General features: G+C 39.8%; 1 protein-coding gene and 1 pseudogene across 4 annotated transcripts in view; one reads left to right on the top strand and one right to left on the bottom strand.

The window, feature by feature from the left end:
* Positions 1-26,702, top strand: part of NPHP1 (nephrocystin 1) — an 84,848-nt gene that overhangs the window by 3,878 nt on the left and 54,268 nt on the right. For 2 of the 4 annotated variants that reach the window (XM_053923930.2, XM_053923931.2), the window contains exons 2-7: positions 2,031-2,104; positions 5,822-5,882; positions 6,970-7,094; positions 12,788-12,907; positions 16,966-17,161; positions 20,218-20,319. In XM_053923930.2, coding sequence (XP_053779905.1) covers positions 2,031-2,104; positions 5,822-5,882; positions 6,970-7,094; positions 12,788-12,907; positions 16,966-17,161; positions 20,218-20,319 — 678 coding nt within the window. The remainder of the gene's footprint in view (positions 1-2,030; positions 2,105-5,821; positions 5,883-6,969; positions 7,095-12,787; positions 12,908-16,965; positions 17,162-20,217; positions 20,320-26,702) is intronic. The other 2 variants (XM_053923932.1, XM_053923933.2) reach the window with 2 other exon arrangements.
* Positions 10,028-11,572, bottom strand: LOC112315159 (E3 ubiquitin-protein ligase RNF220 pseudogene; annotated as a pseudogene).

Genomic DNA, 26,702 nt, shown 5'->3' with positions numbered 1-26,702 from the left:
CCGAGGCTGGGTGATTACATTTCCAGGAATTTACCGCACATATTTTTTTAAAAAATTGGGACAGATATTAATATATTAAAGTGTTCATCACAGTATTACTCATCATAGAAAAGACTGGATACAATTTAAATGATCAGTAATGGAGAATGGGTACATAACTTAGGAGGGGCTATAGTACTGTGATTAAAATTTTGTTAGAGATTTTAATGTATTAGGGAAACTATTTGTGATAAAATGTCAGTTTACAAAAATGTAAATTTGAATATGTAGTATTTCAATAAGATACAGATACACATGTGAAGGAAACATGCTAGAATGGTAACTGGTAGCATGCTCATGATTATTCTGTTTCTCCAAACATTTTGATATTTTCATGATTTTGAATACCAAATGTATATTAAAAAATAAAAAAGTGAGTTGTTTATTTTCTGAAATTCCTATTTCACTTTGCTAATTTAACTTTTTTTCCATTTCATCTATTCAAGTGTTGTTTCCAGTAAATAAGATGATTTTATAATCTATGGCAGACAAGAGATGTATTGAATGCTCATATTTTATCCAGTTTGGTACTGTAATTTGAAAGTACCAAAGATTTGATGGATAAGTATTTCTTAAGTAACTTTATTGAGATTATAGTGGTGCTACAAAAACACAATACTCTTCTGGTAAAACTAAAACTTAATGAGGCATTGACTTAAGCTGAGCTTTGGCTAGATGTTTAATATGGTTCTGTATCTAATTATAGTTTAGTGGAACATTGAGAGAACCAGGAAAAGTTTGAGGTGTAAACTACCAAAATTGTTATTAAAATAAAGATGAAACAAAACAAAACTATTGACAAGGATTGTTCCACCTGGAGAATTAGCTCAGGAGCCTTGGGTACCCTGGGTGTCTAGGAAGGGCTCTTCAATAGTGTGAGCTCATTCTTCTCTGTCCCCACAGAGGACACCTAAAGTGAAACATGGAACAGATTTCAACTTGGTGTCCAGGAGACAAGAGCACAGCTGGTTCATGCCTGACATGACAACTGTCACCAGGCGTATGTGTGTTGTAAATGACACTCAGATGAAAAATAGCAATAGTAGAGAAGCTAGTGGACTTTTATTTCTCTTCATCTACTGTGTCTTTACATCATGTAAAGAAAAGAACCCAAAAGAAGTATATAGCTCTGTTTTGAATACATTGACAAAGTTACATGTAGTGTTTGGAAAACAGGAAGTCAAGGTTGTAAGACCTAAGAGTGAGGATAAACAAACTTGGTGTATTCATACAGTGAATACTTAGCGATAAGAAGGAACAAACTAATGACACATAACAAACAATATAGGATTATCTCAAAAATATGTTGTGTGAAAGGATTACACAACAGGATACAGCCCTGACCTGTGTGGCTCAGTTGGTTGGGCATTGTCCTGCCAAGTGAAAGGTGGCTTGTTTGATTCCTGGTCAGGGCACATGCCTGGGTTGCAGGTTCATGCCCAGTCTGGGCTCATATAAGAGGAAACCAATCAATGTTTCTCTCTTGTATGGATGTTTCCCTCTTTTTTCCCTCTTTTCCTCTCTCTCTGAAAAATAAGTGTATATATATATTAAAAAGAGTACATACTTCCTGAGAACATTCTGGGGTAATGATACTTTTCTGTATGTTGATGGGATTGGGTCACATAGGTATATACAGACGCTTATTTAAGATTTGTGCATTTCATTGTATGTTTTACATCAAAAATCAAACTCTAGTTAGTGATACCCATGGTGTATTACTTAGGAGGAAATGTATTGGTGATTGCAGTTTACTTTGAAATGCATAAAAAATAAGACACACCGATGAATAGATGGATCAAATAAGTATAAGTATAGTAAAATGTTAATGGTAGGGTCTAGCTGGTGGGTATATGGGTGTTCACTGTGAAATTCTTTCCATTTCATTGTATGTGTTCATCATAAAGTATTGGCAAAAGATTACAATTTTATTTCCAAGGTTATATTGTATTTGAGAATATGGTATTTTAAACAATTTCTGTTTGTTGTAGGTTGATAGTTTGCTTTCTGAGAGTCGATTGAAAGGAGCTCTAGAAGCCAGTAAAAGGCGAGATATTTACCAAAGGTAAAGCATACTAGATTTCCTAAGTTTTCCAGGAACTGTTTTGTACTTCAAATGAGCTGTATTTATAGTGTGGAAACTGATTGAGGCCATTTCTTTTGTAATTTTTATTAGTATAATTTTTAAAAGGATAAAATAATAATGAGAAATAATACTGAGGTAACAATGAAATTTTTCAAAATGTATTTTAAAATATTACTTGCAACTATATCAAGTCTAAATATTGGAATGATAAGGTTAAATAGAGGATTACAATGTTAAAAAGAGACAATTTATTTTGTACTCTTATAAACCAAGCGGTGTGGTCCTCACTCTAAAAACTTGTTCTTAATTTTCACAATAACACCATGAGAAAATTAAAGTTCACGGTGGTAGTTACTTTGTCTAGCATTATTTTTTTGCTATGTGACATATTTGTCTGACTCTACTTTGCTATCAGACACTAAAGTAGGAAGGCAATAAAGATATTTTAAGTTTGCTAAGGAATGCAGGATTCAGTCCAGCAAGAGAAGGAACGGCACTGAAGTTGCAGCGGAGATGCAGGCCTTGGTCCGTGTGAATCCAGTGGGAGAGTTACATCATGGTATAACGTGGATCTAGGAGAAACCCCTCTAACCTGAAGGCTGCAGACTTGCTGCTGTGACTGCAACTACACAGAACTGCTCAGAGTGAACATTGGTGGCTTAGGCAGGATTATGGTAGGTCTGTGGCCTGTGTACCCCAGATCCTGCGACTTGGTCAGAAACCTGTCTATTAACAATTTCTGAGGTAGGGAAACTGCCCTCTTGGTGGATAAGTGTGTGTGTGTGTATTTTTTTGAGAAGTTTTATGTGTTTATTTGAACCAAACTGAAGACAATACTGAGAAGCAAGATTTCAAATGTTCCTGGTGGATAAGTGTTTTTGTTTTCTTTTGACTTTTTTAATCACTGGAAGAGTTTAAAATTAAATAGAGTTTAAAATTATATAGTCACGATGGAATACATTGAATTAGATTATTAATACTTTTGTATTAAGTTTAGGACATCAAGATAATCTGTGTGTTTGGGGTATTTAAAGAGCTTACAACATTCAAAAGAACATGACAGTCATTCTACTAGTTTAAATGACTCATTAGAATTATTTGAAAAACACTAACTTAAGTCAGGCATTCAAAGTTCTTAAAAGCAAATTAAGTTTATATGAATTTTAAAATGTCTAAAGGAATTTAACTACATTTGTTAGGATTGATATTTTTAAAGGAAATTTACATCAAGTTGAATTAATTAAACAACGAAAGAAAAAGTGCAGGTGATTTTACTTGCTTTACTAGATTTTATTTTTTAAGTATATTTTATTGATTAGGCTATTACAGTTCTCCCAGTTTTTTCCGTGTTTATCCCCCCTCCGCCCTGCACCTCCCAACCCTCCAGCTTCCCCCACTTAGTTCGAATCCATGGGTTGTACATATAAGTTCTTTGACTTCTCTGTTTCCTATACCATTCTTAACCTCTCCCCTTGTATTTTATGGCTACTAATTATGCTTCTTCTTCCCCATACCTTTCCCCTACATTCTTCCCCACCCCCTCCCCACTGAAAACCCTGCATGTGATCTCCATTTCTCTTGATTCTGTTCCTGTTCTAGTTGTTTGCTTAGTTTTTGTTTTCATTTTTTTTTAAGGTTCAGTTGTTCATAGTTGAGTTTTTTGTCATCTTACTGTTCAGAGTTTTTGATCTCCTGTTTCTTAGATAAGTCCATTGAACATTTCATATAATAAGGGCTTGGTAATGACTAACTCCTTTAACTTGACCTTATCTGAGAAGCACTTTATCTGCCCTTCCGTTCTAAATGATAGCTTTGCTGGATAGAGCAATCTTGGATGTAGGTACTTGCCTTTCATGACTTCAAATACTTCTTTCCAGCCCTTCTTGCCTATAAGGTTTCTTTTAAGAAATCGGCTGAAAGTCTTATGGGCACTCCTTTGTAGGTAACTGTCTCCTTTCCTCTTGCTGCTTTTAAGATTCTCTATCTTTAGTCTTGGGTAACTTAATGCTGATGTGCCTTGATGTGTTCCTCCTTGGGTCCAATTTCTTTGGGACTCTTTGAGTTTCCTGGACGTCCTGGAAGTCTGTTTCCTTTTCCATGTTAGGAAAGGAAATCATGCCTTTAGGCATTATTTTTTCAAATAAGTTAGGAATTGGAAATTATATTTTTTCAAATAAGTTTTCAATTTCTTCGTCTTCCTCTTCTCCTTCTGGTACCCCTATAATCTGGATGTTGGAACGTTTAAAGATGTCCTGGAGATTCCTAAGCCTCTTCATTTTTTTGAATTCTTGTTTCTTCATTCTGTTCTGGCTGAATGTTTATTTCTTCCTTTTGTTCCAAACCATTGATTTGAGTCCTAGTTTCCTTCCCTTCACTGTTGGTTCCCTGTATATTTTTCTTTATTTCACTTTGTATAGCCTTCACTTCTTCCTTTATTTTGTGGCCATACTCAACCATTTCTGTGGGTATCCTGATTACTAGTGTTTTGAACTCTTCATCAGATAGGTTGGCTATCTCCTTGTGCTGAGGTCTTTTTCTGGATTTTTGATCTGTTCTTTCATTTGGGCTGTATTTTTTTTGTCTTGGTGCACCTGTTACATAGTAAGGGGCGGGGCCTTAGGTATTCCCCAGGGTGGGGCAACCCTTTGCACAGCTTTGTGGTGCTGTGTGTGGGGGAGGGGTCAAAGAGGGAACAATGTTGCTTTCTCAGCTTTCTCTCTGCTTTTAGTCGCTCCCCCCCCACTACCCACAAGTAAATTGCAGTTTTCTGGTGCTGATTCCCTGGCGGGTGGGTTTGTGTACATTCTAGGACTCTGTGGGTCTCTCCAACAAACTCTCCTGTGAGGCTGAGAGTTACTCCCACTGTTGCAACCCCCACAGATTTTTACAGCCAGAGGTTTTGAGACTTAATTTCCCCGTGCTGGAACTCTGGGTTATGTGGTCTCTCTTGCCTCCCTGTTGTTCCTCCTGGTTTATCTGCCCACATGTGGGACTGCCTGGTCTGCAGCAGCCACCTCATCTCATATCCTTTCTGCCCTGACTACCTGTCTCTTCCCCTCCTACCAGTCTGGTTGAATGTTTCTTCTTTAACTCCTTGGTTGTCAGACTTCTATACAGTTCAATTTTCTGGCAGTTCTGGTTGTCTTTTGTTTTTAAATTGGTGGTTGTCTTTTTGGTTGTGTGAGGAAGCAAAGTGTATCTACCTACACCTCCATCTTGTCTGGAAGTTTGTTCACCTTTTAGAACCTCCCTTTTTCCATCTGGAGGGATTGTGGTTCTGAGGCTGTAGTGAGGTGATGCTTGTAAACTATTTAGAATTCTGCTCGGTGCTCAATATCTTTGAGCCGTTATCATCATTCTTAGAGTGTCCTCTTGGCTAGGTCCTAGTTTTGTGGATTTTAGTGTGGGAGAAGCATTTCAAGTCAAGTGCTTTCTTCATTTTAGAGTCAGGGCACTGAAGCCCAGAGTCACTGAAGCGTTCTGAGCTTTGGTTGTCACATCTGTGCACCTTAGAGCTGGGCTATAAGGATCCTGAACTAATGGGTGGAAAAGCATTTTCATGTGGATTTTTAAACATAAACCGTACAGTTGCTAACTGCCTTGCCTGCTTAAAGACTTATGTATGATTTTACAAAATAACTTTCTGGTTTTGACAATAGAAAAATCAGTTTTTTTTCTCTCTTTTTAAAAATTTAGATGTATCCAATTGAAACAGGCAATCGATGAAAATAAAAACGCTCTTCAAAAATTAAACAAAGTAAGTATTATGGTTAATGATATTAGAGAAAATCTGTTTTCACAAATATTTTCAGGGAGTGGGAATTCATTAGAGTAGGGAATTCTGGGTTTGCATTAGTGATGAAGTCTGACTGTGCTCGGTGCGGACTCCCTGACAGATTTACTGAGTGTGAGCTTGGGAGCAGAAGAGCCCAGGCTCCAAATGCTGATAAAAGTGCAGCTGTAATGAACTCAATCAGCATTGAGGACTCAGAAAGTCCAGGAAGAAGCTATTTTTATTTTCTCATTGTGTAAGTTTTCTGGTTTAAGATTGTTTTAATTTGCATTATGTTGTGGGAGAGAGGGAGGGGAAGGAGGGAGGGGGGAGGGAGAGACACACACAACACAATATATAACCTGCCCTGAGGGAAAGTGGTAAAGAAGCTGCTTGTGTCAAGGACACCTCTGATGTTAGTGACTCTACTCTGCAGAAACAGGAGGAACTAGAACTTACTCTTGGCAGTCAGTCCCTTCAGGAGTTTTTCTTTGAACATGAGCCTGAGCTTTTAGGTAGGTGCCAGGGCCAGACACTCACAAGCATTTCAAGCAGAAGGCTGAAAGTCATGTCCAAGATATGACTCCTGTACTAAAGCTGAGACAAGTGTCCCTGAGCATCACTTCTGAATTTCTCCAGTGACACAGAATTCTTTAATTTAGGAGGCAGACTGACGCTACATTTGAAAACCACCCCTGTTTCACCGATGAGGGAACAGGCTCCCAGAGGTAGCACAGTTTTCCCAAGAAGTGGCAGCACTGGGGTTGGAGCCTATCTTTACGACCAAAGCCACTCTGCCTGGAATGTAGTCCTTACCAAGTACACCTATAATTAGATGGTCTGTGATACCTAGCAAGGGAGCACAACAAAAAACAAGTCATAATTTCGTTTTTCATTTGGTTTATTTTCCAACCTAATCATCTGCATTTCTTTTCATCTTATTTCTCCAAGGGAGGCCTAGACTCATACTGAAATTTATTTTGACTTCCACCACTTATTGGAGTTTTTTTCCCTTTTAAAAAATATGAAGGAAACAGATTTTTCAGTAAAATGGACTTATATTCTCTCCTAGGCTGATGAACCTGCACCTGTCGGAAACTATCATCAGAAAAAGGAGGAGGAGCTCAGTCTCTTAGATAAGCTGACTCACCAACTGCAGGAACTTGCCATGTCCATAAGTAGAGAAAGTAGAACTGAGTATGCTTCTTTCCTTCTTTCTTTCAGATATTATGTCACCAGCAGTTTTAATGTTTCATTCAGGATACAGACACATGGCTGTAACACAATAATCAATCAACATTGGTTTATTGAGTATGGTAGAAAGTGTGAGAGCCCAGGAGAGATGTAAAGGACCTCAGTCCTGGTTGGTTGATGTTCAGTGACTTCAGACAGCTGTTTTGATTATTAGTCCAGATTTCATAGCTGTTTCTGGTCAGAAGGTTAAGTCTGATACCAGCTACTCAGTAGTGGAAATTCTGGAGTCCTTGCACCTAGGTTCTTAACATCTTCCCAGGATACGGTATAAAAATAAGGAAACAGCACTGAAGAGTCTGAACAGTTGATATTTTCCTTTCTGCTTTCAACAAATTGGGTTTGTGTCACAAATTGGGTTTACGTATAACATCAGTATTTCTTTCTACTTTGCAAAAGCAAAGTAGAAAACATCCATTCCAGCAGAAAAACAGTGCATGTTTCTGCCTCCAATTTTTAAAGAATATTTGTGAAAGGAGGAAATATGTAAGTAGATGGTCCAAATAATTTTCTTCTTACATATGAACATTATTATTAGACAACATCTTTATTTTCATACATTTTCGCACATTTGTTTATTTACCTCTTCAGATCCCTGCTTGTTTCCCTAACTAGGTGGTAAATTACCTGAGAGAAAATTATGACAGTCATGACTTTCCTTCTTTACATCTCTCATGGGATCTGACACTTCCTGCTTTACGTCTTTGTAGGAACACTACACAACAGCACTTTAGTAGTGTGTTTGTGGGCCACTTTAAATGGCCAGATTACCAACAAAAGGCACAAAAGTGAAAAATCCATGGCACTAAATAGACTGCAAAAAGGGTGCTTGTTTACAGTGTGAGAGCTGGAAAAAAAAGGCAGAATGTTGCCTTGTTCGACCTCAGCTGTGAGCATGTGCATTGGGCAACTCACATTTTTTTCTGCTTTGCACACATTCATGAATGACTACAAAAGAACTGTAAATGTTGATTTGGGGGTTACAGATCAATTTTAGCAAGTAGATGAATTTACAAATGTGAAATGTGCGAACAATGAGGATTGATTCTGAGAAGAAGTAGATATGTGACAGCGGAGGCACAGGAATGGCTAAACTGGCTGGCAGGGTACATGGAATGATACCATCTTAAAGTTCTTTCATTTTTGGTGTAATGTAATATCAATGTAGATTAGACTGTGATAAGGGATGCATATTGTAATACCTACAGCAATCACTAACAAATAAGGTAAAGAAGTAGCTTTAAAAAGCCAACATAAATGATTAAATGAAATGGTAAAAATGACTCCATTTTAATTAATTTTTTTTTCAATTATAATTGACATACATTGTTATACATACATTGTTATATTAGTTTCAGGTGTATACCCCGGTGATTAGACATTACATATCTTACTAAGTGATCATCCTGGTAAATCTCATACCCTTTGACACCATATGTAGTTATTAGAATATTATCGACTTTATTCCCTAAGCTGTACTTTACATCCCCGTGACTGTTCTGTCACAACCAATTTGTACTTCCTACTCCCTTCACCTTTTCCACCCATCCCCCCAACTCCCCTCCCATCTGGCAACTGTCAAAATATTCTCTGTATGAGTCTGTTTTTGCTCTGCTTGTTCATTTTGTTTTTAGATTCAATTGTTGATATGTATTTATTGCTATTTTACTGTTCATATTTTTCATCTTTTTTTCTTCTTGGAGGTTCTTCAACATTTCATATAATAATGGTTTAGTGGTGATGAATTCCTTTAGCTTTTTCTTGTCTTGAAACTTCTTTATTTTTTGATTCTAAATGATAGCTTTGCTGGGTAGAGTAATCTTGGCTATAGGTCCCTGCTTTTCATCACTTTGAATATTTCTTGCCAATCCTTCTGGCCTTTTGAGTAATCAGCTGACAGTCTTATGGGAGCTCCCTTGTAGGTAACCAGCTGTCTTTCTCTTGCTGCTTTTAAGATTCTCTTTTTGTCTTTAACCTTTGACATTTTAATTACGATATTTGTCTTGGTGTGGGCCTCTTTGGGTTCACCTTGTTTGGGATTCTCTGCGCTTCCTAGACATGTATGTCTATTTCCTTCACCAAATTAGGGAAGTTTTCCATCATTATTTTTGCAACTATGTTTTCTATTTCTTGTTCTCTCTCATCTCCTTCTGGCACCCCTGTGATGTGAACGTTGGTATGCTTGAAGTTGTCCCAGAGACTCCTTACACTTCCCTCATTATTATTTTTTTTGATTATTTTTACTTTTTTGCTGTTCTGATTCAGTGTTTTCTGCTTCCTTATCTTTCTGATCTCTGATTGGGTACTCTGCTTCATCTATTCCACTGTTGATTCCCTGTAATGCATTCTTCATATCAGTTAATGTATTCTTCATTTCTGACTGGTTCATTTTTATGTTTTCTAGTTCCACTTATGTTTCCTATCTCTTTGTTGAAGTTGTCATTAAGTTCATGAACTCTTTCCCTAAGTTCCTTGAGCATCCTTATAACCAGTATTTTGAACTCTGCATCTAGTAGATTGCTTGTCTCCATTTTGTTTATTTTTTTTGTTTATTTATATTGGTTTAATTCATGTCAAATGTAGTTTACAAAGGGAAAGGACTAGTACCTTTGTATAGAATATATGGACATAGCATCACAACATGGGGCCAGGTGAGGGGCAGGGAGACAACACTTTTCCCTGGGAATAGCAGCTCTAATCCCAGGAATGGTTTTTAGCAGAAGGCTAGGCAGAGGAGCACTCTCATCTAACCTCAGTCTCAGCCCCTGCTGTAGCTTGGTTCCCATTTCTGTGTCTCCTCCCTCCCCAATTCCTTATAAAGAACCCCAGGAGCTAAGACTAAGGAGAGGATCATGTCCCTTGACGCATATATTTATATACCACTGAACACTGAGCACATGGTAGAGGGAAGGGACACCATGGGAGAGGGAGAGGCAGGCACCCCAAGAGGTGGATGGGCTAAGCTCCCAGCCACCCCTGAAGGAGGCACTGCTTCCAGGTATTCTTAAAAAGAGAAGAAAAATCATACAACCAAAGGGGAGCTCTATCATACAATCAAAGGTGAGGGTGAGAAGTTATCCCATTTATACACAACATTGTAAACATACATGGTCTGTATTACATGTGCTTCAGTCTGGTGTTTGCATGTCTGTTTGTCAGTCTGGGGGCAGGATCTCAGGAGTCTTGCCCTGCTACCCTTCTCACCTACACCTACCTGCCTGCCCCACTTGGGGAACAGAACCTGGATTAATTATGGTCCCTAGTTTTGATGGGAGCCAGCAGGCAGGGTCTGGGCCACAGCCTCCACTCTGGCTCCAGATGCCTGTGTGTGTGTATGTGTGTACACACATGTATGTACAAGGGATAGGGTCACATCACAGAGGCAGGCAGGTGGGGCTGCTTGAGACAAAGCCTGCCTGAGGTGGCTAGCTGACAAGTAGATTCTCTGCAGGTCTCAGGGTGCTTGATAGTATTTCACTGAGGGCAGAGCTTCTTGGCACCCAGGGTTCCCAGCCAGCATTCCTCGTAGTGCACATGCCAACACTGGGTAGACATTAGGGGCATTGAGTATTAGTCTGTGCAGATGAGGCATTTGTAATGGTCCCCATGGGTTAGCTGCCATTCAAGTTCCCTGACCTGAGCCTTCAAGGCCTCAAATGTGGTCATAACTAAATCTTTGGTTATTTTATCAATATTGCTGTTCTTGCAGGTCTTCTGCATGGCCTTCTGCTTGCTGCTCTCCCCGTGGCTGGTAGATGGCATCTCATCACTGGCCCATTTAGAGAACTCAGGCGTGATGCATGTGCTAGGAGGGCCACCATTTAGGACTGTGCCCCAGAGTGCCTCGCTGTCATAGGCCTCACCAGGCTTCTCGCCTGTGCAGGGGATGATGTCAGCCTCTGTGTATTGTGGTTTCCCATACTCCAGAATGTCATCCCCATCGACATCCAAGTCAGCATCACTGTCTGGATTTTCTTTGCTGCTGCACATGATGAAGCCAGAGTCTTGGAAACCATCTTCCAGGAGAGTGGTGGCCCACATCCGCCTCTGCCTGTACCACTTGTACTCCTCAAATGGTTGTTATTCTCATGCTCGATGTCCACAGCATCATCCTCAGCCATGCAGGAGCCTTCCCTCTTAGAAAGGCAGTGCTCCACATGCCCACTCATGTCCTGCTCTGATCCAACCAGGGGGCGGTTGCACAGGGGACATACCTGCCCTTCATCTTTCTGCCTCCATATCATATTCCCAATGTGAGCATTCAGTCGGGTCTGCTGGTTGGCTTACACTCACAGGAAGGTTTCCTCCCTCCCACTGGACCCCTGGCACCGCTGACCACTCCCGGCCCTCTGCATAGCTGCAGGGCACTGCTCTAATGGGACGATACGCCATGTCGTCCCAGCCTGGGCTTCTGACACTCTGGGCCCCTTGAATGGCCATCCAGCGAGGGCAGCATTGGAGGCAGATTCCCCCCTGCTTAGTTCTTTTTCTGGGATTTTGTTCTGTTCTTTTATTTGGGACACGTTTCTTTGTCTCCACATTTTGGCAGTCTCCCTGTGTTTTTTTGTACAGTCATACCTCAGTACTCATCAGCTTCAAAACCTGTCATACCCTATTCTCATCTCATTTTGAGAAGAAAACAATGTTTCAGCACTTGGCACTTGCTTGGGACTCGTCACACTTGATAGAACTTGTATGAGTTATGAAGCAGCCCCACAAGAGAAAATGCTTCGTTTGGTGCTTGTCAGTTTTGGCACTCGTCACAAGTTCCAGAGTGAATTAATGAAGGGTACTGAGGTACCACTGTATTAGATAGAGCTGCTATGTCTTCTGGGCTTGCTAGAGTGGCCTTATGTAGAAGGTATTCTGTAGGGTCCACTGGCACAGCCTTCCTGATTACCCAAGTTGGGCCTCGAAGTGCACCCATACCTCATGTTGGGTGTACGCCCTCCTGTTGTGGTTGAGCCTTGATTGCTGTTGTCATGTTAATTAGGCTGATCAGCTGCAAGGACTAGCTCTGACCACTGACCACGGTGGAGGATCAGCTGTATAGGGTCACATGCCACAGAGCAGGACATGCTTCATTGGGGCTCTGGGGCCCTCTGAGTACACCCCTTGAGTGTGTTGCTTATGGAGGTGGTTGGGTGGTGCTTCAACTTGGTCTGAAACTGTTCATGGGTGTTCTGGCTCTGGGACCTCTGGGGAGGTACAGGCCAAGGTCAGCCATCACTTGTGTTCTGCCTGGGACTACCCAGCATGAACTACAAAGTGATCTGCAGAGGGTGCTACTTGTGCTGGGCTTGGAGGTGCTCAGGCAAGGCCAAGCTGTGAACCAAAGCCAGCTGCTGCTAGCGTCAAGCCTGGGGCCATTTAGTGAGAGGTATGAGGCATGCTGAGGCCAGATGCTCCTTGTCTGAGAGATTTTAAGAAAATCTAAAGCATGAGCCAAGACAGGTCATTCATGTGGAAATGCAACTGGAAACAGCGTGGGTGGGCCTGAAAATTGGGTGGGGCAGGGTCTTGGGGAATCACCAGGGCAGGGAAAACAGTGTGAGCCAGGTTTATGGAGACTCAGATATGGTGCCCACCTGCTGCTCTCTGTGGGGAGGGCTCATCGAAGGAACAATGGCTTCTTCCAGCAGTTCTGTCTGGGAGAAAGCTGCCCCCTCAGCTCTTGCCATGATGCCAGATAATTCAGCTCCTCCTCATCTGTCCCTGGTGCCTTTCAAGCTGCTGGAGCTCAGAGGGAGTGAATCTGGGTAAGTCCACGCATGGACCCTTTAACCCTGCAGAGGTCATGGTCAAAAAAATTACAGTGTAGGTCATGTGTATCTGAAAGATACATTCATTACTAGTATGTGCTGAAATGTGGAAAAAAATTAAAAACACTGCAAATTTGTGTTTATACAATAAAATACATGATTTTTTATTTGCAGTTATAATCTAGAAAATATTAAACAGAAATATTAAAAATATAGAATAAAAATCTTTCTTTTCAAATAACAGAAACATGGATATTGCTAAAAGTTACAACCAGAAATGTCTTTAACATTATTTAATCAGAAGCTTCAATAGTTGGCTTTGCAAAATGTTTGTAACAGTCATCGCAAACAATACTGCTGAGCTCAGGGCAGAAGTACTTTTCACAACACTTGCAGAAATATTTTGATAAGCGACTCATTTTGGATGCATAGCACCTAACACATCTTTTTCTGCTTGTTGAGGGAGTCGTATCTATGTTGTCATTAGAATTTCCATTTGTGTTTGAAATTGATAGTTTCAGGTGTAAAGGCTTATGCACACCTGGAGAGATTTCTGAACGCCTATTCATTCTGACACTGCATTATGAGATTTCTAATAAGTATTCTGTGTCTTATTTTCACATTGCTGTTCAGCACATGAATAGTATGAGCCTCTATTACTGTAGTATTCAAAATTGTGTAGAATATAACTAGAGTCCATCTTCTGGTGTTCGTGGCCACATTATATGTACCTCTCATTGGGTCCACAGTGTCAACTCCTGATTTCATTTGGTTTTAAAAGTCTATTATGTCAGGCTTTTGTGAATCTAAATTTATGGTGTCATCGAAATGCATGCTTGAAACAAAAATTACGTTTATTCCCTTTTTGGGTATGTGAGATACAAGTGTGCAGTCTGCACCAAAAGGAAATAAGTTGGATTTTTTCAGCCTGTTTTTAGAAGACACAAATTCAGGGGGTAGTTGGGATTTATTCTTACAAACAGCACCTGTATATGAAAGTCGCTTCTTTTTCAAGTCAGAGATAAGATTTCTATCTGAGCCAGTTATCTGCTGTACTATTAGGTCCGGATGAGTACCTGGGTTCTGCAATTCTCTTGATTACGTCTGCAGGTTTTTTACTAATCAAGTAAGGGCCTTCGGGCTGCTTGCCAGCATTTATTTCAAGATTTCATGTGTAATATACTTTTGAATCGACCATAGCAAAAATTTGTATGCCATATTTACTGGGCTTGGTTAGAATATATTGTCTAAACCCACATTTGCCTCTAAATCCAGGTAACATTTCACGTGTTGTTACATTCTGTCCCATAAAGTAATATAATTTACAATTTTCTACAAATGCTGAGAAAATGTCTTTCACGGCCACTAATTTGTCCACTTTCAGGCATTCTAAGAGGGTCAGTTTGTCATCAAACCTGATACAATTATGAATAAACCTAAATGTCAGTACAGGTATCATAAGTCTAACAAGTTCAGTCCCACTACTATCTGTAGCCCATAAATCCTGCAAACTTAGCCAATTGCTGCAGTGTAAACTAGCTAGATTTAAGAGGCCTAAAAATGCTTTCAATTTGGTTTTGTCTATTTGTTTAGCATTTTTTTTCTCATGAAAACTGGCTTCCTATACAATCAATGTATTTATTTACAAATAATAAGATTAGATCTTATATCTTGTGATAAAGGAGTTCAAGTTTCAAGTTCTATCTTGGCATTTTTTGCATTTGGCTGAACTAATGGAAATTGACACAAAATATTCTGTGGCTATTTTCTAATTTGTCTTCTTAACTGAATTTTTCCTCCATCCTTTACCCTTTCCAAAAAATACTCTTCATTCATGTCTAATTCATCTTCACTTTCTTCATTAGAAATATCTTGCTCAGTATCCAAATCTTCTGAATGAACTTCCACATAATCATCTTCTAAATCACTTTCATCTTCACATTTGACTCTATCATTCTCATTATCAGGCTTGAGTAACATTTGCTGAAGTTCTTTAACATCTCTTGGATTATTGAATTGACATATTTTTCCAGCCATTTTCAACAGTAAATGAAAAAACAAACACCACAATACTGACTTCAAAGTTCATGGAAAAAAGCCAACAACTACACCAACACTGACTTGGAGTTTGCAGTATCTCAAGTACAATTCACTAGAATATCACACATCCTTACAAAACACGTGTTATAACCAAACTGACAACTTAAACATTATGGCTTAACATTAGTCAAGTACAAATGCATAGCTAGTCATAACCTTGAACCTATGCACCTGATAAACGTAGTAATATTTAAGAAAAGAGTTTGTATCTCTCAGATCAGCTGCGACCATTCCAAGGTTAGGAGGAACTGCCTGGGACTCCAGAAGCCCTCTGTCTCCCTCAGCCTCAATCCTTGCTGGTTTCTACAGCCAGAAGTTATGGGAATTACTCTTCCTGCCACTGAAACCCTGGGCTGGAGTGCATGGTGTGGGGCTTGGACCCCTCGTTCCTTAGGGGGACCTCCATAGCCATGATATCCCTTCCAATTTTTGTCTGCCACACATGGCTGTGGGACCAGCCTGTCCTGCACCTCTGCCCCTCCTACCAGTCTCTGTGGCTTCTTTTTTAAAATTCCCTAGTTGTAGGACTTCCATTTAACCAGAGTTCAGGTGGTTCTGCAGTTTAGTTGTAATTTTGATGTGATTGTGGGAGGAGACAAGTACCCGCATTTACCAATGCTGCCATCTGACCTGAAGCCAAAACGACTCCATTTTAAAGGTAAGCTTCAGTAACGTAAGCTGTAGGAGATAAAGACCTCTTTTTTGTTTTAGTATCCTAAGTGCATCGTGTCTGTCACATAGTAGGTACCCTGTAAATGATTGATGACTTTGCTCAGTGTTGAATCGCAAAGCTGAGAAAGATTTAGTGACTTATCCCAGCCAGTGTTATTTCAACTCTTCTCTCTTCCCTCACCTTCCATTTTTTCCTTCATATCTTTCCAAAATGTCATGTGTCACTCTTAACAGCCATCTTCCCTGTGGCACTTCCTCCAGTCTTTTCCCCACACTGTAGTCATCTTTCTAAGTGCAGAGCAGATCCTGCCCTTCCCTTACTTCTCTCTTAGGGGCTACCTTAGAGATGATGCTCACTGGGCTCCATTCTGCCACCTCTTCACAGCCTCACCTTTTTCTTTTCCTTCAAGGCTTGTCCTACCATTCATTCATGACCTCCTCGAGGTTCCCTGATCTTCAGCCTCCTTTCTCTGCTCCCTTCCCCTCCTTGCTACTTCCTTTTACCTGATTAACTTCAAGTCATCTATCAAGACCTAATTCCAACTCTTTCCTGATCCCCACCCATGCAGTCTAGGTTAGGTCCCTCTTGTGTTAGGTCCCTTAGTATTCTGTGTATACCTCCATTCTTGTATCTATTAAACTATAGCATAATTATCCATTTTCTAGATTCTCATTGTAAACTCCTTGAGGACAGAGAATTGTATCTGGTTTACCTTTGTAGCCATGGTGTCTGACATGGACCATCGTCATCAGAGCTGACTTTTATTAAAAGCTTTCAATGGGCAGCAGACACTGTTCCAAAAATACTGGGAGTCAGCAACTCATCTAGTCCTTTTCAGGCAGTGCTATTATTTGTCTCCACTTTACCAATGAGAAATGGAGAGCTTAAAAGAAGCCTGTAACTCATAGTTACTACTCAATGAGGTGGGGTAGAGCCAGAATTTAAACTCAGAGCCAGTACACTAAGCACTGTGTAGTAATGCTCAAGTAGCATTTGCTGAGTGTATGAATCCAAGACTAGTGTACAAGTCTCTTGGCCTCTAGTCCAGCATATGCTCTACCCTGTCACCTTCCTCAGATATGATCCCTTCACTGCTCAGTCCCTCAAGTCCCATATTCTTAGCTAGATGGTAGGAACCATTAGCTGTGCTTTCCCCTTATTTCCTTTATTTGCCAGTTGCAAATACAGGCCAGTTCTTCTATATATATATATAGAAGTTATACTCATGCTTGTTATAAGTGTTATTTCAAGTGACCCTTGTCATAGAATTATTTTTTTGCAGAATTGAGCCACTTACTGAAAGAGAGGAAGATGATGATTTTGCTGAAGAACATGAAGAAGACGACGATGATGATGAAGAAAGTGAAGAAAGTGATGGGGAGGAAGAAGAAGTGGAAGAGGAAGAGAAACAGCAGGAAAATGAATACATTGCTGTTGGAGATTTTACTGCTCAGCAGGCCGGGGATCTTGCATTTAAGGCAGGTAGAAACAAGACCAGAACTTAACCTCAGAATCAGTTTGCCTATCTAACAGAGTAAGGGAACTCTACCTGTAAGCCTATGTTTCATATTCCTGATACTCAAATTCCTGTTATTTAAACAGGTTCCTGCTCAACCTGTTTAAATAAAATAAGAAATAGTAATGACTTAATAAGAAGAGTCATATGAAATTTTTACCAAATTTACATGATAGTAAAATGGTAAGAGTAATACTCTTCTACTTATTTATTTCCTTTTTAGACTTTATTTTTTAAATATTATTTTTCAGTTACAGTTTATATTCAATATTATGTTGTATTTTTTAATTAATTAATTAAGTTTTAGAAAGGGGAAGGGAGGGAGAAAGAAAGGGAAAGAAACATCAGTGTGTGGTTGCCTCTCCCATACCCCCAACTGGGGACCTGGCCAGCAACCCAGGCATGTGCCCTAGACTGGGAATTGAATCAGCGACACTTTGATTTGCAGGCTGGCACTCAATCTACTGAGCCACAGCAGCCAGGGCTATTTTGTATTATTTGAGATATAGAGCAGAGTGATTAGAAAATCATATACTTTACAAAGTGGCCAGGGCCCCATGACTATTTTGTAACTGTCACTTTACTTTATCCCTTTGCCTTTTTCACCTGGTCCCCCAAACCCTTCCCCTCTGGCAACCATCACTCTGTTCCCTGTGTGTATGAATCTGTTTCAATTTTGTTTTATTTATTTTGTTCTTTAGATTCCACCTGTAAGTGAAATCATATGGTATTTGTCTTTCTCTTACTGGCTTATTTCGCTTAGCATAATACCTTCTATAGGTCTATCCATGCTGTCGCGAATAGTAAGATTTTGTTCTTTTTTATGGCTGAGGATTATTCCATTGAATATATGTATAACAGCTTTTGTATCCACTCATCTTTTGATGGGTACTTGGGTTGCTTTCATATCTGGGCTATTGTAAATAATGCTGCAATGAACATAAAGATGCATATATTCTTTTGAATTAGTGTTTTAGATTTTTTGTACATATTCCCAGAAGTGGAATCACTGGGTCATAAGGCAGTTAAATTTTTAATTTTTTGAGGTCTCTCCATACTGCTTTCCACAGTGGCTGCACCAATCTGCATTCCCACCAACAGTGCACAAGGGTTCGCATTTCTCCACATTCTCACCAACACTTGTTATTCGTGGATTTATTGATGATAGCCATTCTGGCAGGTGTGAGGTGATAGTTCATTGTAATGTTAATTTGCATTTCTCTGATGATTAGTGATATTGAGTATCTTTTCATATGTCTATTGACCATCTGTGTGTCCTCTTTGGAGAAGTGTCTATTCAGGTCCTCTGCCCATTTTTAAATATGATTGATTTTTGGTGTTGAGTTGTATGAGTTCTTTATAAATCTTGAATGTTAACCCCTTATCAGTTACATCATTGGCAGTTATCTTCTCCTATTCAAAAGGTTGTCTTTTCCTTTCATGGATGGTTTCCTTTGCTGTGAAAAAAACTTTTAGTTTGATGTAGGCCCATATGTTTATCTTTTCTTTTGTTTTCCTTGCTCGAGGAGATATAGTAGAAAAAATATTTCTACAAGCAATGTCAGAGATTTTACTGCCTATGTTTTTTTCTAGGAGGTTCTGGTTTCAAGTCTTACATTTAAGTCTTTAATCCATTTTGAGTTTATCCTTGTGTTTGGTGTAAGAAGGTGGGGTAGTTTTTTTTTAATGTATCTGTCCAGTTTTTCCAATACCACTTATTGAATAGTTTTTACCCCATGGTATGCTTTTGCCTCCTTTGTCATATATCAATTGACCACACAGTCATGGGTTTATTTCTGAGCTCTCTGCTCTGCTCCATTGATCTGTGTGTCTTTATACCAGTACCATGCTGTTTTTGATTGCTATAGCTTTATAGTACAGCTTATATCAGCTATCTCTGTTTTTCTTCCTTAAGATTGCTACAGGTATTTGGGGTCTTTTGTGCTTCCATATTAATTTTGAGATTATTTTTTCCAGTTCTGTGAAAAACGCCATTGGCATTTTGGTTGGGATTGCATTGAATCTATAGATTGCTGTGGGTAGTATGGACATTTTAATTATGTTAATTCTTCCTATCCATGAGCACAGTATATGCTTCTATTTATTTGTATCTTCTTTAATTTCTTAAATTAAAAAATATATATTGATGTTAGAGAGAGGAAGGGGGATTCAGAGGGGGAGACAGAGAGAGAAAGAAGCACTGATTTGTCATTTCACTTATTAATGCATTCATTGGTTGGTTCTTGTATGTGCCCTGATCGGGGATTAAACCCCCAACTTTGGCATATTGGGACAGTACTCTAACCAACTGAGCCACCTGGCCAGGGCTCTTCTTCATTTTCTTTCTTTAGTGTCTTATAATTTTCTTTTATCTCCTTGGTTAAATTTTTTCCTAGGTATTTTTTGATGCAATTATGAATGGGATTGTTTTCTTAGTTTCTCTTTCTAATAGTTCATTATTGGTGTATAAAAATGCAACTGATTTTTGAATATTTATTTTGTACCTTGGTACTTTACTGAATTCATTTATCAGTTCCAGTAATTTTTTGGTGGAGTCTTTTGGGTTTTCTGTGTACAATATCATGTCATCTGCAAATAATGACAGTTTTACTTCTTCCTTTCCAATTTGGATGCCTTGTATTTCTTTTTCTTGTGTGATTTCTTGCTGTGGCTAGGCCTTCCAGTACTATGCTGAATAAGAGTGGTAAAAGTGGAATCCTTGTTTTGTTTCCGATCTTAGTGGAAACGCTTTTAGCTTTTCCCCATTGAGTGATGTTAGTTGTGGGTTTGTCATATATGGCCTTTACTATGTTGAGGTACTTTCCCTCTATTCCAATTTTTCTGAGAGTTTTTATCATAAATAGGTGTTAGATTTTGTCAATGCTTTTTTTTTGCATCTATTGATGTCACATGATTTTTATCCTTCATTATATTTTTAAAAAATAGTTTTAATATTTATAATTCTTATTTTAGGGGTAAGATTGAATTAAAAATTTTTTTACTTTGTTTTGCTTTAAGAAAGGGGAAATTCTCCATATAATTGAAAGAAACCCTGATGGTTGGTGGATGGGCAAGAATGCCAGAGGAAACAAAGGTCTCGTTCCCAGAACCTACCTGGAGGTTAGTGTTTGTTATTTATTCTTTCCTTTTCTTTCTTCAACATCTGTTCATTTTTCATAAAAATTAAGCTGTGTTCTTGGATTAACTGACTAGTGAATGGCTTGAGGTACAGAATTTGCTTTAATTTTTGAGGGGCAGGGCATGGGGAAAATACTGTGTGTTAATAGTCCTGGGACCTGTGCTTGCTGTCATACAGGTGAGCCCTAAATGTTAATCCACAGTGAAGATGCTTTGTGGGATGGTACTGATCATAAAAATTAATAAGTGTTTATTATTCATTGTAAAACAAAACTACAGTTAACTTTGTGTTAACTTCTACAAATATGTGATCCTGTAATAGGATATGAACATACTATACATTCATGTTTGTAATTTATTGATTTTATGATATAGCATGGTCATTTTCTGTGCCAACACACATAATCAATCTGTCTGGATCAGTGCTGGCCAATACATCTCTAATACAAACAACAAATGTAATTTAAAATTTTCTAGTAACCACACTGAGATGTCTTTTTTTCTGACACCACTTCTAACACCAACTATGTGGGGTTTTTTTCTGAAAACAAATATGTATTGTTTTCCACACCAGTTGTCTGGAACCAACCAGGTGTCCAACAGTTCAATTCAATTGTGACACTAAGTCCTAGAGTTAGTTCAGACCCCATAAGTTAAGAGCTCAGTCCTACAAACTGCCCTACTTGAGATGCCATTCATGGGTCCCAGGGGCTACCTGTAAATACCAGCTGTATCTATGGCTGGTAAGTTCAGGTTCGAAAACTTGCTAGAGGAACTCACGGAGTCCAGTAAAACACCTTACTTGTGCTTATCATGTTATTATGAAGGATCCGACTCAGGAAGAGCCACATGGAAGAGGTACACAGAGAGAGGTCTTGGGAGGTGGAGGGAGTAGGACCTGGGTCTTCCATGCATGCTCTGGGGCCATCCTCTCAGACTTCAAAGTGGTCACCAGACTGGAAGCTCCTTAAACCCTGTTGTTTTTGGAGTTTTTGTGGAGTTTTTATGGAGGCATGAGATTAAATTCTTGACCATTGGTGACTGAGTTTAATTCCAGCTTTTTTCCCTTCCCTGAAGGTGGGGGGAGGGTGTGATGAAAGTTCCAGTGCTTTATCCAATTAAGAAGTGGGCAAAGGACCTGAATAAACACTTTCCAAAGAGGACATACAGATGGCCAGCAGACATATGAAAAGATGCTCACCATCACTAATCATCAGAGAAATGCAAATTAAAACCACAATGAGATATCATCTCACACCTGTCAGAATGGCCATCATCAATAAATCAACAAACAACAGGTGCTGGCAGGGTTGTGGAGAAAGGGGAACCCTTTTGCACTGTTGGTGGGAGTGCAGATTGGTGCAGCCACTGTGGAAAGCAGTATGGAGAGACCTCAAAAAATTAAAAATGGATCTGCCTTTTGACCCAGTGATCCCACATCTGGGAATATATCCAAAGGAACCCAAAACACTAATTTGAAAGAACATAAGCACCCCTATGTTCACTGCAACATTATTTACAATCACCAATATATGGAAGCAGCCCAAGTGTCTAACAATAGATGAGTGGATAAAACAACTATGGGATATTTACACAATGGAATACTACTTGGCCATAAAAAAGAAGAAAATGTTACCCTTTGCAACAGTGTAGGTGGACCTAGAGAACATTATGCTAAGTGAAATAAGCCAGAGAAAGACAAATACCATGATTTCATTCATATGTGGAATCTAATGAACAAACTGAACTAACAAGCAAAACAGAGACAGACTCATAGATAGAGAGCAGGATGACAGCTATGAGAGTAGAGGGTTGGGGGTGGAGGGATTGAGCCAAAAGGAAAAAGGACCCATGGACATGGACAACAGAGTGGTAATTGCGGGAGGTGAGGGGTATAGGGGGACTAAATGGCAAAAAAAATACAATAATAAAAAATAAATAATAAAGCAGACTTACAAGGAATTTGAACCCCCCCCCCCCACACCATACCCCCAAACAAAAAAATATCCAAACCTTTAATCACAGGGTTGGTTTTTAAGGCAACCAGCATCTTACTACCTAATTAGCATAACTTCAAGTGTGGTTGAAAGGGCTTGTTGTGAAGAACAAAAGACACTCCTGTCACTCAGGAAATTCCAAGAGGTTTAAGAACTGTTGCCAAGAACTGGGAATAAAAACCAAATGTGTATTTTCCATTATGCCACACATTTTAAAAAAGTAAAAAGAAATGGGTGACATTTTAATAATATATTTTACATTATTCAGTATATCAAAAATATTGTCATTTCAACATATAATTAATGTTAAAAAATACTTTCCTTTTTATGCTGCATCTTCAAATTGCAGTGTGTATTTTACACTTAACTGGCACATCTCAATTTGGAGGGATCACATTTCAAGTGGCAGCAGCCACAGATGGCAAGTGGTTGCTGTATTGCATAGCCCAGGTCTAGATCATCTGTGTCAGTGGTAGAACAGTATTCCAACTTCATAGAGATGGACTTTTAGGTTGTTTCCAACTTACAATAGCTGTCAATTACTACATTTTTCAAACTATAAGATGCACTTCCTCCCCCAAGTTTGGGAGGAAATGGAGGTGTGTCTTATAGTCTGAATGTAGCTTACCTGGCTTGATGGGCAGGGGGGTGGCAGTGGAGTGGGTTTTTTTTTCTTATTTTCCTCCTCTAAAACCTAGGTGTGTCTTATGGTCCAGTGTGTCTTATAGTCCGAAAAATATGGTACGTGGCAAAGAAGCTATGATTAGCTTCCACTCAGAGTTACAAGAGATCCCCAGATAGTGGCTTAAATAAGGTAGAAGTGCATTTCTCTCGCACTAGGCAGAAGTGTGGAGGTAGCAGTCAAAGGGTGCTGAGGCCCCATCTAATGTTTCACTCTGTGGTTAGGTGGGGGACAGCTCTTCCATGGGTATCTCTGTAGTTTAAGTTGGCTGCTAGATCTTTAAATGATTCCAAGCAGCAAAAGAGAAGGAAAGGGGAACATGAAATCAAAAGGCCTGAGCTGCCATCTTTTTTGAAACCATTTCCTGGAAGTTACACAAAAAACTTCCAATTATACCTTGGTCAGAATTTAGTTCTTTTTGGTCTGGAGTGCCTGGAGTGGAGGCAAGGGCAGAGGCAGAGGTGGAGGTGCTTTGAAAGATGCTACTGCCAGAGTGTGAAATTTCTCAAAATTGAAAATAATAAAGGATGTAAGATCCAGATCTCCAAGATGGTGGCCTAGGTAAACATGGCTTACCTCACCACACAAACACATAAAAATTACAACTAAACTACAGAACAACCATCACTCAGAACTGGCAGAAATCAAGTTGAATGGAGGTCCCACAACCATGGAATTAAAGAAGAAACCACATCCATCCAGACTGGCAGGAGGGGCAGACACAGAGATGTGGACTGGGCTAGTCCCACACCCATGTGTGGCAGATAAAAATCATGTGGTGGGTAAAAATTGCAAGGGATATCTTGGGAGTAAGGGGTCCCAGCCCCACATGAGGCCACTCAGCCCAGGGTTCCAGTGCCTGGAAGAAAAGTCCCTGTGGCTTCTGGCTATAAAAACCAGTGGAGATTGTGTCAGTAGAAGTAACTGCTGGATTCCCAGGCAGTTCCTCTTAAAGACTTACCCAGACTCACTCCCACTGCGCTCCAGCACCTGAGCAGCAGCTTGAAAGGTACCAGTGGCATACAGGGAGGAGCTGAAGTGTCTGGCATCAGGGTGAAAGCTGGGGGATAGCTTTCTCCAAGACCGAACTGCTCACAGAGGCTATTGCTCCTGTCTGAGCCCTCCCCCTAAAGAGCCACAGAGTATGGCAGGCACCATATCAGAGACTCCATCAACCTGGTTCACACTGTTTGTGCTGCCCTGGCGATTTCCTAAGTCTCCACCACACCCAACTTACCTGCCTGCCTAAGTGGTTAACAGTGCCTTTTCCATATTAGTGACTTGTCTTGGCACATGATTCTGATCTTCCTAAATCCTCTCAAGCAGCAGCTGGCCTCAGCAAGCCCCCACTACTTTGCTAAGTGGTCCCAGGACCTGCACTAGCAGCAGCTGGTATTGGTTCACAGCCTTTCCTTGCTAGGGCACCTCCAAGCTCAGCACAAGAAGCAGCCAGTTGCTGATTGCTTTATAACTTATGCCAAATGGCCCAAGACAGAACACAGGGAGCACCAGAGTCCAGCTGAAGTGAGTCCTGCTGAATTAAGCCTGCTCTGTGGAAGGAGCCCATGCACAGCTGATCTTCTACAGAGGGTGGAGGTTGGTGGTCAGTGGTCACAGCCAGTTCTTGCATGCAGCTCATTGGCCTGGGTAAGCCACTCCCATTGGCCTGCCAACAGAAATCAAGGCCCAACTATAACAGGAGTGTGTACTCAGCCCACACAGAAGGCACACCTCAGCTACCTAGCGTGGGTGATAGGGGAGGCTGTACCACTGGATTCTACAGGATACCTACTACATTAGGCAACACTACCAAGACAGGGAGTCATAGCAGCCCTATCTAATACATAGAAACAAACACAGAGAGGCTGCCAAAATGAGGAGACAAACATGGCCTAAATGAAAGAACAGAACAAAACTCCAGAAAAAGAACTAAAAATGGAGAAAAGCAATCTATCAGATGCAGAGTTCAAAACACTGGTTATAAGGATGCTCAAGGAATTTAGTGAGGACTTCAGCAGCATAAAAATGTCTAGTCACAAATGAAGGAAATACTAATTGAAATAAAGAACAATTTACAGGGAATCAACAGTAGAGTGTATGAAGCTGAGAATCAAATCAATGACTTGGAACATAAGGAACCAAAAATCAACTAATCAGAACAACAAGAAGAAAAAAGAATCCAAAAAAATGAGGATAGTGTAAGGAGCCTCTGGGGCAACTTCATGTGTACCAACATTTGCATCAGGGGGGTGCTGGAAGGAGAAGAGAGAGAGCAAGAAAGTGGAAATCTATTTGAAAAAAAAATCTACTTGAAAAAATAATGACAGAAAACTTCTCTAACTTGGTGAAGGCAACAGACATACAAGTCCAGGAAGTGCAGAGAGTCCCTAACAAGATGAACCCAGAGAGGCCTACACCAAGACACATCATCATTAAAATGCCAAAGGTTAAAGATAAAGAGAGCATCTTAAAAGTAGCAAGAGAGCCTTGGCTGGTGTGGCTCAGTGGATTAAGTGCCTGCCTACTTACTGAGGGGTTGCTGGTTTGATTCCCAGTCAGGGCACATGCCTGGGTTGTGGGCCAGGCCCCTGGTTGGGGGTGTGCAAGAGGCAACTGATCAATGTATCTCTCGCACATCAATGTTTCTCTCCCTCAAAAAGAAATTAAAAAACAAAACTTATTTTTAAAAAGAAGCAAGAGAAAAGCTGGTAGTTTCCCACAAGGGAGTTCCCGTAAGACTGTCAGCTGATTTCTCAAAAGAAACTTTGCAGTGTAGAAAGGGACTGGCAAGGAATATTTGAAGTGATGAAAAGCAAAGGCCTATCCAGCAAAGCTTTCATTTAGAATCAAAGGGCAGATAAAGACCTTCCCAGAGAAGAAAAAGCTAAAAGAGTTCATCATCACCAAACCATTATATGAAATGTTAAAGGGACTTATTTAAGAAAAAGAAGACCAAAACTATGAATAGTAAAATGGCAATAATTACATATCCATCAACAATTGAATCTAAAAAACAAACTATAAGCAAACAAGCAGAACAGAAACAGAATCATAGATGTGGAGAATGGTGATGGCAGCCAGATGGGAGGAGGCTTGGGGGAATAGGTGAAAAGGTGAAAGGATTGAGAAGCACAAATTGGTGGTTACAGAATAGTCATGGGGATGTAAAGTACACTATAGAAAATGGAGAAGCCAAAGAACTTATACACATGACCCATGGACATGAACAGAAGTGTGGGGATTGCCTGAGTGACTGGGGAGTGGTTGGTGGAGGGGGGCAAAGGGAAAAAATTGGGACAACTGTAATAGCATAATCAATAAAATATAATTTACAAAAAGAATTTAGTTCTTTTCAACAACTAGCTGCAGGGGAGGATTGGGAACTAATCTTTTCATCAGCTCCTTGCTAAAATGAAGGATTCTGTTAGAAAAGAGGAGGTGGAGATTCATCAGTAGACAACACTCAACCTCTGTAAAGATCTGTAATTGGAAAGTGCTTCTCCATCTCAGCATTATTTTCTTCTAATGCTTTTAGAGTTCTTTTACTTTTACCTTTACTTCTTTCTTTTTTTATTTGAGTAAATTCCATCTGGAATTAATTTTGGTTAAACTTGCTCTCAATCTCTATCCTTGTATTTTATTCAAACAGTAAAGTGATCAACCATGTGTTGAAATCTTTTCCCCAC

The sequence above is a fragment of the Desmodus rotundus genome, chromosome 5, assembly GCF_022682495.2.
Source record: "Desmodus rotundus isolate HL8 chromosome 5, HLdesRot8A.1, whole genome shotgun sequence".
Classification (NCBI taxonomy): Eukaryota; Metazoa; Chordata; class Mammalia; order Chiroptera; family Phyllostomidae; genus Desmodus; species Desmodus rotundus.
The sequence above is the reverse complement of the archived record's forward strand: the minus strand, read 5'-3'. Positions and strand labels throughout refer to the sequence as shown.